This window comes from Pseudopodoces humilis, chromosome 3, assembly GCF_049639895.1.
Source record: "Pseudopodoces humilis isolate 2021_Gansu_Grassland_sample_001 chromosome 3, ASM4963989v1, whole genome shotgun sequence".
Taxonomy (NCBI): Eukaryota; Metazoa; Chordata; class Aves; order Passeriformes; family Paridae; genus Pseudopodoces; species Pseudopodoces humilis.
The window spans coordinates 5,292,895-5,308,393 of record NC_142202.1 but is presented as its reverse complement, the minus strand read 5'-3'; the positions used below and the strand labels follow the sequence as shown (position 1 = coordinate 5,308,393).

Sequence of the window (15,499 nt, the reverse complement as noted above, 5' to 3'; positions counted from 1 at the left end):
AGGCCCTCGGCGGCGCGACCTCGTGTTGAGGCGGGCACAACAAGTCGCACGGTGGCGACTGCCACCCCAGCTGCCCTCAGGACAGCCGCTGGCCAGGGCTACCTGCGAGTCCCGGGCCGGCCGCGCCTCCCGTCCCCTCAGAGCGCGCCGAGCGCTCCCGGCAGCGCCCCCTCTCCGTCCCGCCTCAGCTATCGAGCGGCGGGAAGGGCGGGCAGCCGCCGCGGGCCAGCGGCAGGGAAAAGGTTTCACACCGTAAAGAGTGTCTCTCAAAAGGCTTCCTTCTTCTTTCCACCAGCGCCGAGAAGGAACGGGCTGCGGCTCCCGGGCGGGCAGGACCCGCGCGTCCCCTCAGCGAGCGGCGGGGCGGGAAAAGCCCTCAGCCGGGAGCGCCGCTGAGGGAGCGCCGGGGCCGCCTCAGCGCGGCTCCTCCTGCTCCAGGTAGCGCTGGAAGCACCTGCGGAGGCACGGAGAGAGCCACGGACCCTCGGGGCGACCGGAGCGCGCCGCCTCCCTCAGGCGGAGGAGCTGCCAACCCGCAGCTCTCTCCATCCTCGCCGCCGCCGCCGCCTCCCGTCGGTACCTGCCTTTCCCTGCCCGTGCCATTCCCCTCCTCTGCTCCCTCCTCCTGCTGTCCCCCTCATGCATATGGATGGGCGCATGCGCCTGCAGCCCTGGGCTAGATGAAGCGGAGCGGCGGCGGCGCTCCCAGACGGGCGGGCGGCTGCGGGGCGGTGCGTGTGCTGCATGTGCGTGTGTGTGTGAGTGAGTGTGTGTGTGTGCGTGCGTGTGTCTCGGGGGGGCGAGGGGCTCCGCCGCAAGAAATAAAAGGACTGGGATAATAATCGCCATAATAAAACAAAAAAAAAAAAAAAAAAAAAGAAAGAAAAAGGAGAGAGAGAAAAGAAAAGGGAAAGAAAAGAGGGGAGGCGAGAGAATAAGGCGGATAAAAGGAGGCCGGGCTGCTTTGCATTGAAGAGCGGGGCGCTATTGAAAGCGCTTGAAAAGCGGCGTTGTCCGGCGCGGGTGCGCCGCGGTATATTAGAGCGGGGCGGCGGCGGCAACAGCGGCAACAGCAACAGCAGCAGCAGCGGCGGCGCCTCCTCCTCCTCGCCCTCCTCCTTCTTCTCCTCCTCCTCCTCCTCCCTCCTGGCCCTCCCCGTCCCGTCCCGACCCGGAGCGAGCGGCGGCGGCGGCGGCGGCCCTGCAGGCGGGCGGGCGGGCAGCGCGGCGGCGGCGGCGGCGGCATGCGTGCGCCCCGGCGGGCAGCCGCGGCGGCGTGCTCCATCCTCATCCTGCTCCTGGCGCTGCGGGCCGAGGTACGTACCTGGGCACGGCGCGGGGAACGCGGCCGCCCCGGCCGCCCGGAGCGCGCTGCGGGCGTTTTGGCGCTCTCCTGTAGTCCTTGCGGGAGATGGGTTTGGGAGATCCCGGACGGGCCGCTCCTGCACGGCTCCTCCGGCCGGAGCGGAGTTACTGCTTGTAACTTCTCTGTGGAGATGGCAAACGCGGGAGTGCTCCTTGCAGCAAGGCTTAATTCCCGGCAACAAGAAATGCGATGACTGCAAACCGGTTTTATTTTCACCCTGAAACAACTTTTTTTTCCCCCTTTTCCTTTTTCTATTTTTTTTATTTTTTTTTTTTTTAAGATAAACTTAATAGCAGCACTGCTGGGGTGATTAATGAGCGGTGTCTGAGTCTCAGCTGGGCAGCTCCAGCCTTCCCCGCTCAGCTGCACCCCGGAGGCGGCAGAGGGGTGGTTGGGTGCCTTGCCAGGCAGCGCATTATGAGCTGCATCGTTTTTTTTGGGTTTGCTCCTCGCGTTATGCACTCTTGGTTTGGTTTAGTTTTATTTCCTAACTATTTGGAAGCCTTCCTCACGCTGTTTTTTCGGAGCTGGCACTTAAAGTTCTTTTTTTGCATTAATGGCATTGTTTAGTTGGGCTGATTTATGAGCCCTTCTCATGAATGTCTGATAGAGAAAAGCTTGAAGTGGTTGGCTTTGTTTTATTTTTAATATTATGCGTGTGCATCTTCCAAGCACACTTAAAATGACTTTTTTCTTGTCTTCAGAGTTGTTGTAGATTGTGTTTGGGGAAAAAAGTTAGGTAACTGTCTGTCTCTTGTTTCTTTTTTTTTTTTTAATTTTTGTTTGTTTGTTTTGGTTTTTTTCCTTCGGTTCTTTCTTGGGATTAACAGGTGACTTTAGCGTCGGGACAGTTCGAGTTGGAGATCTTATCCATGCAAAATGTGAATGGTGAACTGCAAAATGGAAATTGCTGCGATGGCACCCGAAACCCAGGAGATAAAAAATGCACCAGAGACGAGTGTGACACCTATTTTAAAGTTTGCCTGAAGGAGTATCAATCGCGGGTCACTGCTGGTGGTCCTTGCAGCTTCGGATCCAAATCCACTCCTGTCATCGGAGGAAATACCTTCAATTTAAAGTACAGCCGGAATAATGAAAAGAACCGGATCGTTATCCCTTTCAGCTTCGCCTGGCCGGTGAGTTGCTTGGTCTGCTCTGGCTCCGGGTGTGTTGGATGGTGCTTGAGATGTCCTTAGCGAGTTGAACTCTAACTTCTTGTGCCAGGGGAAGAGGGATCAGGATTTGGGAGGGAGCAGGCATCTTGGCAAGAGCGTCGGGAATCGGCAGCACAGAAATGAGTAAAATGTAGTGGTGTTTTTGTTTTTGTTCCCTGGGGCTCACAATGCACAGCCTGTTAAATTTGAAAGTCAGATGTGCCAGTGAGGGGGATCTAAATGGGTCAGGGAAGCAAACCCAGTATCTCTGCACTTTACAGCATGAATAAGTCTCTTGAGACTTAGAAGGTCAGAAGTTCATTTTTTTTCTTTTTTTTTTCTTAACCAGTGAAGTCTTGGGCTTAAGCCAGAAGAGCAGTGGGTTAGGGGCTGCAGAGGGATCCCGTGTGAAAAGTGTGTGTCATAGCTGGCCTCCTTCCCCAGACCGTGTTTGGGAAGGCTTCCTGCTTCTCCCCAGGGGAAATCTCACTGCACTGCTCGGTGTGGATGGGAGCTGCTGTTGCTGTTCTTGGTGAGGTAGTTGCCAGCTTCTCTGGGAAACTGGCTGTGTTTGGAGGTGCTTGTGGACTCCAGAAGCTAAAGACTGAGAAAAGCCTGGCTTTAGCTTTTGGTGCACTTCACTCACTCCTCCCCGCAGCGCACCTTTTCCTGGCTACCTGCCTCTGCTGTCCAGAGATTCTGGCTTCCCTTTAGTTGTATGCAAAACTGGGTGGCTCAGGGGCGTGGGGCTTTTTGCCAGGCACTTTTACACTTGCGTTGTCCACTCTAGTAAATACTGGTCAGCCCTGCAGAGCAGAGAGATGGAGGATGGGTGACCCCTTCTTTCATCATTGATCCTGCTTTGTTGTTGGCTGTGGAAAAAATACTCGGACATCACTGCTGCTCAATTTCTTCTGGGGTGCTCGGGAGGGTTGAAGCTTTGATGGTCAGCTCTGCAGAGGAGCCCTCAGCTCCCTGCACAGAGAGTGAGGACCATCTTTCCAAACAGGACAGAGCCACAGAGGCAGGCTCCAGGGCCACAGCGTCTGGGGACATGGAAGAGTGTCATGGCCTCAGATGGCAGGAGGTGCATGGTTTTTGTGCCTGTCAATTCTGTGTGCAGGCGAGCAAAAGCTGGAGGTGACTGATCTGGGATGCTCATGTCTGGCTTTTGAGGTGTCTCTCTGAGATGCTGTTGTACGAATGCTGAAAGCTCCCAAATTTCTGCTCCTAAAACTTGTATTTTGAGATCACCTAGGAAACAAAACTGTTTTTCCCCCCCCTCATACACACACACACCCCTTCTCCAAAGGTGCTGAGCAGACAATTTCCTACCAACTGCCTTGGGGTATGTTGATGCTCAGCAGTTTTGTAAATCCAGTCATCCTAACCTAGATGCCTAAGGTCATTTTTGGGAGGGGAGGAGGGCCCTGAATGTGCATGCAGGGGAAGGGTGAATCTCATTTCCTATCCTCTGCCACTATCGCTGCTGGGGAGGTGGAAGCATGCCTAGACCCTCCAAAGCTTGGCCCTTCATAGTCAGATAAGGACTGGTTGCTGGGAGGGCCTGGACTTCTTCTGGGGGGGAGGAAAACCCGCCCCAAAAGCATTCCTTCTCCAGTTGTGGTGTAGACACCCACTTTGTAGTCCTGCCGCCAAGTGCTGCAGGCAGCCATGTGTTCTTGAAGTGTCCTGTGCTGCCTCCTACCTGCCTCCTCTGTCAGTTGGGACTTGTGGAATATCGAGGGCTGAAGAGGCACAAGGGAGAAATTAACTCTCCGTTTTTAAGGAGATAGTATTACTAAGTACAATAGCAGAGTTAACAAAAGTATTCTCTGTTGGAAGTACAAGTCTGTCCTTTATTTCTTTCTCTTTTCTTTCTCTTTTTTTTTTCCCTAACATGAAATGAGATAAAACTGTTATCAAATATGCCATCAAAGGGATAAAGGGCTTTGTAAAAATCTGAGGTATTTGAAGCTCTGCCAGTGGCTGCAGTGCTTGTGTTGCAGATTTTGACTTTTGTCAGAGAAGTCAGGTACATCAAGGATTTTTTTTTTTAAACTAGCTCCCAGTAATCTGAGTGCCTTGAATCTGTATGTATGCATATAAAAATGGTGTGAAAACTAAACATGTTCCTTCTAACAGCCTCTCTTCATAGGGTTGGGAAGGGAACTCTGTGTGTAGAGGGTGGGTTTGGGGGGGTGGAGACCCTGGGAGAAGTCTCTTAAGCTTGCCTGCATCTTAGTAAAAGAAATGCTTCTATTGTCCTGCTGAATCTCATTCAGCACTGGAATCCTGGAGCTGCAGCAGCAAAACTCCAGTGCAGCCTTTGAAATGGGTAAAATTCAACAACTTGAGACATTTGGTTCACAAGCCTGGAATTTTGGAATAATTTCTTGCATTTTCCCAGGCAGAAATGCACTCTTTGAGACTCTGATGATAGTCTGTGTGAAATTATCAAGCCTTCTTCTCAGCTTTAGCTTCAACAGGACACAGCTTTTATGCTAGCCATTGTGACTTCCAAATGGCATTTGAACAAAAGAATATCTAATGTGGCAAAGCTCTTATTTGTACTAAAATTGTGTACACAAATCATTTCAGGCATTTTCAAAGCACTACGGATAAAGTAGTAAACTTAATTTAGCCAGCTCTAATCTGATGCTGAAATTTCAGAACTTAAAAAGCTCTTTAGGTGCCTGAATCCTGTTGACTTCAGTAAAGAGCTTGAGATTAGCATTGCATTTACTCATGTGGCTCATCATGAGAGGTGTCTTTGAATACATTCAGCTGAAAATTATAGTAGAGGTAATAAGAGCTAGACCAACATGTTAATCATATTGCACTTGAAAATTCATGCCCTTCTCTGAATTGTGTTCTACTCTCTGAGGGAGGCTTTCCTTGGATGTTCCAGCTCCAGTCAGTAACATTCAGAAGTCTTGTTGCCTTGACTACTTAAAAAAAGAAAAAAAAGAAAAAGCCTCTTCCCATGTCAAGCTGCCCCCTTATGCCATTTTTGAAAAATAGTTGTATCGCATTAGAGGCCTTTATTCATCATGCAGGAGAGGAAGGAGAGAGAATGGGGTGCTTTAAAAGTATTGTTAAAGGGAGCTTGCAGTTGTAATGTAGATTTGAAGTGTCAGAGTCTTATTAATAACTTATGGGGTTTGCTCTTGTCAGTTTTGATACTACCCTGTGAGTAATGGGTGTGGAGACGGTGGGCCATAAATTAATTTAAGTGATGGGAGGTTTGAGTAAGTTGCTAGGAAACAGGGCAGCAGACCAGCATAAAGGAACTGGAGTGGATCAGAAAGCTGCCCCTGCAGTGGCTGGAAATTCTTCAATGCATTGAAACAATAGTGATGATGATTAAAAAAAATAAAATGCATCTAGGCTTGCTTCTTATATTAATTTTGAGACTTCATCTACTTTCTTGACAGGCAAGCTTGGCTTTATGAAGCCATATAAAAAAAGTATGGAACAAAAGCATTTCCATGTTCCACTTGTCAAAGTCTGTCTGAACAAGTTTTGTTCCAAGGCAGACACATGCTCTTCTCTCACATGAATCAAACCTCTGGCTTTTCTTAAAGAGCCCCAAGCGTGATGTGTGCTGCACCTTGAGGGAGCTGAGCATCTCTTAACCAAGCAAAACTTAGCACTAAACTTTGCTTTTATGTAAAGAAAGATCTTTTGGGGGTTTGGCAAGACTGAGTAAGAAGGTCAAACTTGGCAATTCCTTTGGTATGCATAGCTCCAATTTTAAACAGCTTGTTTATCCCAAAATTATGCTACTTGTAATTATTTAATATTGGGGCCAATTGCACCAACACACCAGGAAACTACTGAGGTGGAAAAAAACCCTCCAGCATCTCAGTGAGCTTAGCATAAAATACAATTAAAAAGAGTTTTGAACATCTTATTTCAACCTTAAAATAGTCAACCTGAAAAAAAATAAAATAAACAGCCTAGCCTCATTTTCATGACAAATCTTCATGATCTGGATTCCCGAAGATGTAAAATATGTTTTCTGGGTAGGCATTGTTTCCTGTGGCTAGAGAGACATAGTAAAAGAGCTTTAGTGTTTTTTAAGCTTTGTGAACTTTTTTTCTCTCTCTTGACACAAGAAGCATCCAAAATACTAATCTGCAGCTGATATTAAAGTAACAACCTTTTGAATCTGAGAAAAAATATCAGTACATTCATCTGTAACCCCAGTATGTCACAGTCATAAGACTAAAATTTGGCTTTTGGTTTTGTTTTTTCTCTCCCTCCAGTTAACTTATTGAAAACTTGTAGAAGAAAATGCTAGATACCGTTCAAGCTTTTCATGAACAATGCATGATAAGTCATCTTGGAGCATGGGCAGATCAGAAGAAATTTTTATAATAACAAAATGCATATTAATCAAATCCATACTCTGTCATTTATTGTTGAATTAATAATATAAGAATAAATCTTAGCACTCAAAGTGTAATGTTTTGCCTAGGATTACTATTCAGAACAGAGCTGTGAGTATTAAGTGACATCTGAAGCATAATTAGCATCACAAGGCTGTTTTTTCCCAGGACTGCGGAGAAGTGATGCAGCCATTCAGAGGTTTTGGACTTCTTAATGTTTAAAGAGGTTTTTTTATGTTCTAGCCAGTTCAGAGCTTCATCTTCATGGTAAATCCATTTGATTACATTAACATAATATGTCTAAAAATAAATCTCATCTTGCCTGCTCCTAGAATTTTTGTTCTTGTATAATAAAAGCCTGCTCCAGTTTAACTTCAATGGCAGCAGAATTGGGCCTGGCGCTGAAGCTTATTCCTAAACTTTCTCAGGCTACACACATCCAGCACTGTCAACTTGTTTATGCAGCTGGAAGTCAGCATGGCTGAAAATGCATTGCATAAAATTGATGCTTTATGCTTAAAGTTGTAGTTCACTCAAGGAAGCATCGCTCCACTGGAGGCTGGAGTAGAAGTTGATTGGTTTTAAAGCTGCTGAACTTGGATCTGAGCTGTTTATTTCAACTTCAGTTCTAATGGAGTTGTGATGCCCTGCACAGCAAAAGCTTTAAGCTACAGTTCTTAAAAGTACTTCTCTGTAGATAAGGAGAAGTAGCTCTGTAGATAAAACAAATGTCAGGATTGGCTTTGAAAGCTGAAACTAAGCTTGTTGTTGAATTTCTCTTGATGAACAGAAGTTTTAAATGTTAATTGACTCAGTTCTAATAATTTAACTGGTAACACCTGTGATTTAACACAGGGAAAAGATGTCAAAACTAGAAGCCATTGCATTTGTTTCTTGTTAGTCTGTGGAGCTCATGGTTCTGTGGTCACTATTCTGCAGTGTAAATTACACTCGTTATTCTTGTAGTGTTCAGAAGAAACTGCAAAAAGTGTATAGAAGTGGTTAAAGTGGTTTGTAAATAGTCAAACATCCAGAGTCCTTTACCAGCTCAACCCAGTTCTTAGGCACTTAGGTAAATAAGTAGAAAGGCTTCTTGTTCAGGCTTGCTCCATGTGAACCTGACTGTTTTGCTTGGCTGGCTACTAGGTATTCTGTCTATTAACCTTGCCACCCTTTTGTAACTGGTGCATTTAATTATCAGTGGGATGCTTTAAACAGGTAGGGGGACTGATAAGGGCAGGTAATCTGCTTGTTAGGGAAGGTTTAAAGCAACCATTGACATTTTGGCCTATCTGCTGCTCTTTGACAAGTGGGGTTCCGTGAGAAAATAACCCTGTAACTAGATAAGGTGCTGATTAAAATGCTGCTGTTGTATGAAGCACCCTGGTAGCTGAGATTACTTAAAATCATTAATTTAAAAAGAGGGGAAAATAAAAACCTGCTATACTTTTTTTTACCTTTTTTTTTTTTTTAAAGAAGGGGAGGAGGGAAGACCCCAAGTCTCCCCTCTGTGCCCAGTACATTGTCCCATTAATGCATGCTAGTTTTATGATTGGAATACATTGTAGTCCGGCCACCCAGACAGAGGCATTGACTGCTAATATTAACCAAGAACAATAGTGTGGCCATACTGACTGCAGTGAGGATTACAGAACATAATGGGGCCTATCCAAAAATAATGCTAATACAGGACAAGCAACAGGAAGCAGCAGTAGACTCAGCATTGCTCGGCTCCCAGACAAACCATGGACTTACTTCACACAATGGCAACTTCAGCACATTATGTATTCACAGGATACTCATTATTCCAGCAGGCCTGCCAGATCAGAGATCAGCCTGGTTTACTGGATGCTTAAGCGTATGCATAGTTTGGATAGCGGTACTTTTGTGTCCTTCATCATTTGGCAGGAGGGTGGCTGTTGTAGTGCGGCGAAGGTCTTGACTTCGGCTACTGCTTTCCCTCTGCCAAGGCAGAACGGGGGGCAAGCCTCTCCTGGAAGCTGCTAATATGGTTAAATTTGTTTTCATGTCTCCTTCCTGTGGCAGTGCAGAGTTTACTGGCACTTAGAGCAACAAAGGAACCGCTCAGAATGAAGCCTAAAGGAGCAGCGTGCTGAGTTTTCGTGTGGGCATATTCTGATGAGGCTCTTGGCTGGGCTGCCTGCTCGGGGTTCAGCCGAGCTCTTGGCCATAAGCTTTGAGGCGTGAGATTGCCACGGCTTGGGCTGAGGGAGTAACAGCTTGGTAGGGTGTTGCCTTGTCCTTACGTAGGCTGTCCCAAAAGAAGAGCTTCCTGATGATGTTCCATTTCATAAAAGGTTAAGAGGGTCAGGTGGTTTTTCCTCCTTTTCCAGAGCAAGTTCACATGTCCTCTGGGTGAGGAACCAGTTGTCTTTAACATCTTTGAAGGGTGTTCAGTTGTCCAAGTTGAGCAACCACGGCACAAATGTTGTGATGCCTCTGTATAGTGTCATTGTGCTTGGACAGGGTACCCAAATTATAGTCCTGGTGATGTTCAGAGGAAGTGGATTTGTGGCTAGCTTTAACCCTCCTTAGAGATACCCTCTTCCCTGGCCCTTGGGCATGCTGAAACATGCCTCAGTTTCCCTCTTCCATATCCCACAGCTGGACCCCTTGGCAGTGAGCTGTGGCCTGCTGTGCCAGTGTCCTCACCATCCTCCCTGGATGCAGACAGGGTGTGTGTGAGTACTGTTCTCAAGCTGGTCCTCACAGCTGTGCAGAGCGTGAGGAGAAGGTTGTTGGGCTTAACCTGCTCTCCTTGTTTGGCAGAGGAGCAGGCGCAGCGCTCTGAATGCAAAACTTCCCACTGCATTTGTCTAGTCATGGTTTCACATGCTCAGCAAAGCTCTTGCATGCTTTAACCACAGGGATAGGAGGGAAAGGAGTTTGACGAGTTGCAAGCCCTTTGAAAACGGAGGCAGTGCTTCAGCTAAGGAGCCGGATGTTTTAATCTTGCTCTGGCCCACTGATTTACTTTAGAAGCCAAAGTACAAAAGCACCTCTTTTGGGTAGATGTCTGAAGGGAGGGAAAAAGGTAATCAAGCAGAGAGCTTTAAACACCTGTTTACCTGCAGCTGCCAAGATTCATTTAAATAACCAGAAAGGACGTTGCATTGCCCTTTGAGATCCTTAAAAGGGACAATTTCTGATGGCTTTGGGGTCTTCACAGTCTCTTAAGCTGTACTATCAGTGGACCAAGACACAGTGTCTTGTCATTGATGAGAACAGCTCTTGCACACCGATGCTTGCTTTGTTTCTTGGAGTGTGAGCTTGACCATTTCCATCCTCTCCTAGCTTAATTTACAGATTAAATTTGGCCATGCTGCCTTTCAGTCCTCTGGGCTGATCTGGAAAATTTAAGGACTTGCTGTTCCTCTCAAGCTGCCTTTCCTCTCAAGCCAGAATCCCTGCCTTCTGGTCAAGCTCAGGTTTACAGTGGCTAATTGGGTGTGACTCTGGAAAGTTCACTGCTGCCTTGTTGCCTAGGACATTGCTTTGATGGAATAAGGTGCATGATGTGGAATTTTTGTGTCTGGATATATATATTTATTCAAAGATGGGCAGAGGTCATCTATGGGCATGGGAAAACTTAAACCTCCACACTGTAAGCAGTCATTCCTGAGATATCTGAATCCTTGATCTATAGAGTGGGGATGATATGCACTTCTGAAAAATCTCAACAGTGCAGCTTTTCACAGAATTGCTTTTTGGGGGGGGCTGAGGGAATTAGCTAGAGGTATGTGATAGTTGGATTGTTGAAGGGGGTTTGCTACTGGTGTGAGGCTCTGGGTGTCTGTATGGCTTTTGTTTAAAAGTGTCCCATTTTGAACACTAAGTCTTGAGTTTTTTGGTCTTTTCCCCATGCTGGGAAGGACAGAGCCAAGCGATCAAATGCCATTCTTTATATCATCCCTTTTCAGGACAGGGACTCTTCACGTGAAATATTCAGACAAGCTGAGAGGGGACAATTAGAAACAAGGGAATTTACAGGGTAGGTCTGTCCCCCCTGCGTTTTATTTCCGTCCAGTTCAGCTGAAGCATCTCCTGTCTCTTAAACAAACTCCTGTGTGGTAGTGGAAAGTGGTCACACAAGTATCTAGCAACAGTAGCACTCACAGCTAGGATTCAGCCTTTCCTTTCCTTAAGGGTTAGGTGTGTTGGTAAACAGTCCTGAGAACCAGCAGGGAACTGTTGCTATGAGTTTAGACAAAATATCTTCCAAAACAATTATGCAAGGCCGAAAGGAAAACATCCTTAACTTTATTGGAAGTAGTGCTCGTTGCCATAATTCATTCTCTATATCATAATATTTTTTGTCAAGCTTGCAGTAACATGTTGAGCTTGTGCTGCTTAATGTTGGTAATTAAACCACAGAGGAAGCACCCAAGATAGTGCAATCTGCATCTGTAATATAGCTCGGGAGTTCTATTCTGGTTTTGTTTGTTTGTTTTGGTTCTTTTTTTTTTTTACCACTGAGTTACTTGTGCAAGGACTTCTTAAATCTGTTTTAAGCAGTGTTAGATGATCGAGTTGCATTTTGGTTTATTTGATTTTCAGAGTTTCTTTCAAGTTGTCAGACTTGGTCTAGAATAGAAACAAGAAACATATAACTTTTCATTAAATATTAACCAAAAATGGTTCAGGCCAATGGAACTTCTGCATAGAAGTTTGGGTGCATGTCTTGGCTTGCCCAGCTTTGCTTACTTTTGGAAGCATTTTCCCACAGTTATCAGTGAACGGAATGGAATCCTGGTCTGCTTTGAATATGAAACATATTTAGGCTATACAGCAGGCCAGTGTCCATCACAGACTGGGTTTTCATTCAGAGGCTCATGCTGTGTCCAGTCGTGAGAAAGCAATTTTCTCCAACTTTTGTTCTTTTTTTTTTTTTTTTCCCCTCCCTTTTTGTTTCCTCTCTCCTCTTCAGAATTCTGAGGTCTGCCTTAGCCCCGTGCACCTTGTAGCAGCTCACTCTCAGAAATGTATTCCGGTCTCTGTTACAGAGAGGGTGTGAAGTACTGCAGACCACAAATGAGCAGCCTGTGACTGAACATGGACACAATTAAGGAGAAATAAACCTTGCAATGCACGGCTGCTATGGTGCTATGGCAAAGCTTCAAAACTCTTCACAGAATTTTTAGTTGTGCTCTTATTGTTCTGCTCTCCAGAAAGATGTTACATTTATTGCCTAATCTGTAGTTGTTATTATTATGTTTTTCACTTTGCAAGTGATATATTTTGCTTATTTTTCCTCAATTTTTATTTTTTTTTCTTTCTCGAGAGGAGGTGTTTTGTTTTGGTTTTTAATCATTGTGTAAGTTTGGATATGGCTGGCTAAATGGCAACTTTGAAAGATACAGCCTGGATAATAATATCTCGGGGTAGAGCTGGAGGAGGAGATGTTTTAATGGGTCTTGTTCTCAAGTTAGGATTGAAGATAAAGGTGGCTTAGATGTAATAGCTGGCATCTTTCCAGCCCATGGAGTCACTTCAGTCAGTTTATGCTTATGATTATTATTGCTGGAGAGCTACAGAGCTCATTGGCAGCTTTGAGCATCTGTAAAAGTGACAGGGGTGGATAGTGCAGCTTCCCTTTCCCTGCTCTTCCAAAGAGGCTGATCTTAGCCTTTGTTTTACAATGCTTCTCTCTCACCCCACCCCCTTCCCATATCCATCAGTTCTTCCCTCCGTTACCTGATACTTGTGGGAGCTGCGATGGCCCTCATGCAGACAAAGCTTTCAAAGGGGGTGCTGAAAAGCAAAGTCCCTGGAGATTGTGCTGTCAAGGCAGGGCACAGTAATCTTAGCAACACTTCTTGCTTTCAGGATGGCTGGGGGAAGGGACATCAAGACTATTTTTCTGTAACTAAAATTCTTTTGAAGCAGTTTTTGAGGGTGGGGGTTTGGTTTTGGGTTTTTTGATGCTGCTGTGCTTTCTGTCTTCCATGTGCAGTTGTCCCACATGCTTTATTTCGGCTGGAGTGCAGTGTCAAAGGCTGTGCTTCCTGGTTAAGTACATAAGATGCTTTAATGATGACAAAGATGAGCTATCCAAGGTGAAAGGTCTTCTAAGTCAGACTGAATAAGGTAGCTTATGGGGTTTCAAGAAGATCATGTTTGTCAAAAGCATAATCTTTTACCTATTTCTATTTTCAAGTATCTGCTTTGTGGCAGAGCCTAGCGTTTTTCTTTTTCATTAAAATTGTTGTCAGGTTTGGTTTTTTTCCTTAGTCATGTGTGGCTCTGAAACTAACTCTTATTTCTCTTTTGCAGAGATCCTACACATTGCTTGTTGAGGCGTGGGATTACAATGATAACTCCACAAGTAAGTATTCCTTCCCCTGGCTTATTTAGTTCTGACACCTCTGTGTCCCAGGCATTGAAAGGCCTCTGGGAGCCTCACCAGCTTGCTGTGACTTAGAGCAAAAGGAGAGGGAAAAGCTCTACCCAAAACAATTTGGAGGAGCTCTCCACGCTCTGCAGCAGCCTGTCTCATTCACATTGCCTGCAGAGGGTGAGTAGCTCGCTCACCTAGGCACCAACAGAGTGATGCCTAAAAATAGATGCTGTTAATTCCTTCTTTCTCCTTTGGGGGAGTAAAAGCCCAGGGATTTCTTCAGGTTTCTTTGTTTGTTTTTTTGGTCTTGTTTCGTTCTTTTTAATTAGGTGTAATATTCAGAAACCTGTCTTGTTCACCTGAGACATCTGAATGTACTGCTTTAAAAAAGAAAAAACTTAAAATCTGCACAAGACTTGATATCAATATCCATCTAATGACTGTAGATGAGAAACAGGAGTTACTAAAAGCTCTTCCTTGGGAGTTGGATGTCTGGGGGTTTATATGCAGGGGCTGAAAAAATACTTACCAGACACCACCTGGTAGAGCTGGCTGAAAATCAAGGGTGGGGATCTTTCTCCTGGAATGTCTCTGGTTGGTTTCAGAAACATTCTGCTAAGCTTTTCACGTGGCTGGAGGAAGCTGTACAGGGTCTCTTGGCACATGAGCTGTTCTGCTTTTTGCCTACTGAAGGAGGTGGGCAAAATCAGCTCTGCTTCAACCTAGGGTGTTCACAGTGTGTGTGGTAAAAGCCACAGGAGAGAGTGTGAATCTGAACTCATAAAGCTTTTGTTGACACAACAGGTCTTTTCCTTCAGCAAGGAAGCAGCAGCACTGTGGTCCATGTTACAGAAATCCTATAGCAGCTCCTTGTAGTCGGCTTTGGAATGCCAAGGTGGCAGCCGTGCAGGAATGAAATGGGCTTCACACCTCGTGCAAGAAAGGCCTTGTAGAAGTGTGCACAGTACTGTGCTTTTATGTTTTAGTTGGTGAGAGTGCACAGCTTGGGAACTGCTCTTTGCAGATCTGCTTCTTATATTTTCTTTAAAAATGCATGGGATGTCCTATTAATTCTTCATTCCAGAAAAGCAGATGCCACTTGAGGTGAATTGTGTGGCCTGTCAGGGATAGCCACAACCAGCCTTGTTAGGCATGGTTGCAGTACCTGTGATTTCAGACTCTGTCCCAGCACAGTCAGGGAGCAGTGGGTAGGAGTGGTCTTGGATAGACAGTGTTACATGGAGGAGAAGAAAGTAGATGCTGGAGCAGCAGTGTTGTATTAAAAATGGAAGATGACCGAATTCAAAATGAAAGTCGTGTTTATAGTAGGATCTGAGAGTTTTTTCAGACTGGGTCTCTGCCACTTTTACTATTATTAGAGCTCATCTATTTTCATGAAACAACTGCATTTCCAAAGCTACACAATGAACTCTTTCTTTGCTTTCATGTTTTGGAAGTACAATTGTCTTCAGACAAACTTGCCTCATTTCTCAGCAGTGCATTTGGCCAAGTGCAGACATGTTCTTGTGTATGTTCCTGATCTGCATTCCTGCTTCAGCTTTGCTGTCACTTATCCATCTGTAGGTCATTCAGTCGCTGCACTGCACAAAACTTTTCCTTTGTGTGCTGCATGGCTTGACTTAGTCAGCTTTCCCAGAGCTGCAGAATAAGGCTTGAAGAACTAGTTAAGAAAACAATTAGAACTAAGCAATTGTCATCATATAATGTGAAGAGTGGGGTTTTTTGATGTCCAGGATTTTCTTTTGCCCTAATTGCCACTGAATCGTAAAGACCCCATGAGAGCTCTCAACAATAAAAGTAGGTTTAGTAGGTCTTGTGTGACTTTTCAATAGGTCTGAAAGCATCCTCTGATCAATGCAGTTGTTAGAAGATCCTCGAGTGGATGCTTCCTTCCCCCCTCCACATTCCACTCCTCCTACGTTCACTTTACCACATACTCTCTCTTGTCTCACTTCCAAGAGTGGCTTGCAGTTAAATTATGGCCCTGTTGAAGTTGATGAGAATCGTGCTTTGTTGGAGCCAAGATTCAACTCAAATGGTTTTCTTACTCTGGTTCTTGTCTGGTTGCCATCTTGCTACTGTTGCTTCATACATAAAGCTAATGGGCTGACATTGCATCTCAAACTATGTCAAAGAGCTATTGTAAATTACTGGTATCAGTTGCATGTGAATTCCAGGCAGGCATAAGAGACTTCAGCACAATGTA

At 45.4% G+C, this 15,499-nt stretch overlaps 1 protein-coding gene across 1 annotated transcript in view; it reads left to right on the top strand.

The window, feature by feature from the left end:
* The first annotated feature begins 751 nt into the window (after window positions 1–751).
* Window positions 752–15,499, top strand: part of JAG1 (jagged canonical Notch ligand 1) — a 36,380-nt gene continuing 21,632 nt past the window's right edge. The window contains exons 1-3 of the mRNA XM_005525435.2: window positions 752–1,316; window positions 2,197–2,502; window positions 13,209–13,260. Coding sequence (XP_005525492.2) covers window positions 1,245–1,316; window positions 2,197–2,502; window positions 13,209–13,260 — 430 coding nt within the window. The 5' untranslated portion in view covers window positions 752–1,244. The remainder of the gene's footprint in view (window positions 1,317–2,196; window positions 2,503–13,208; window positions 13,261–15,499) is intronic.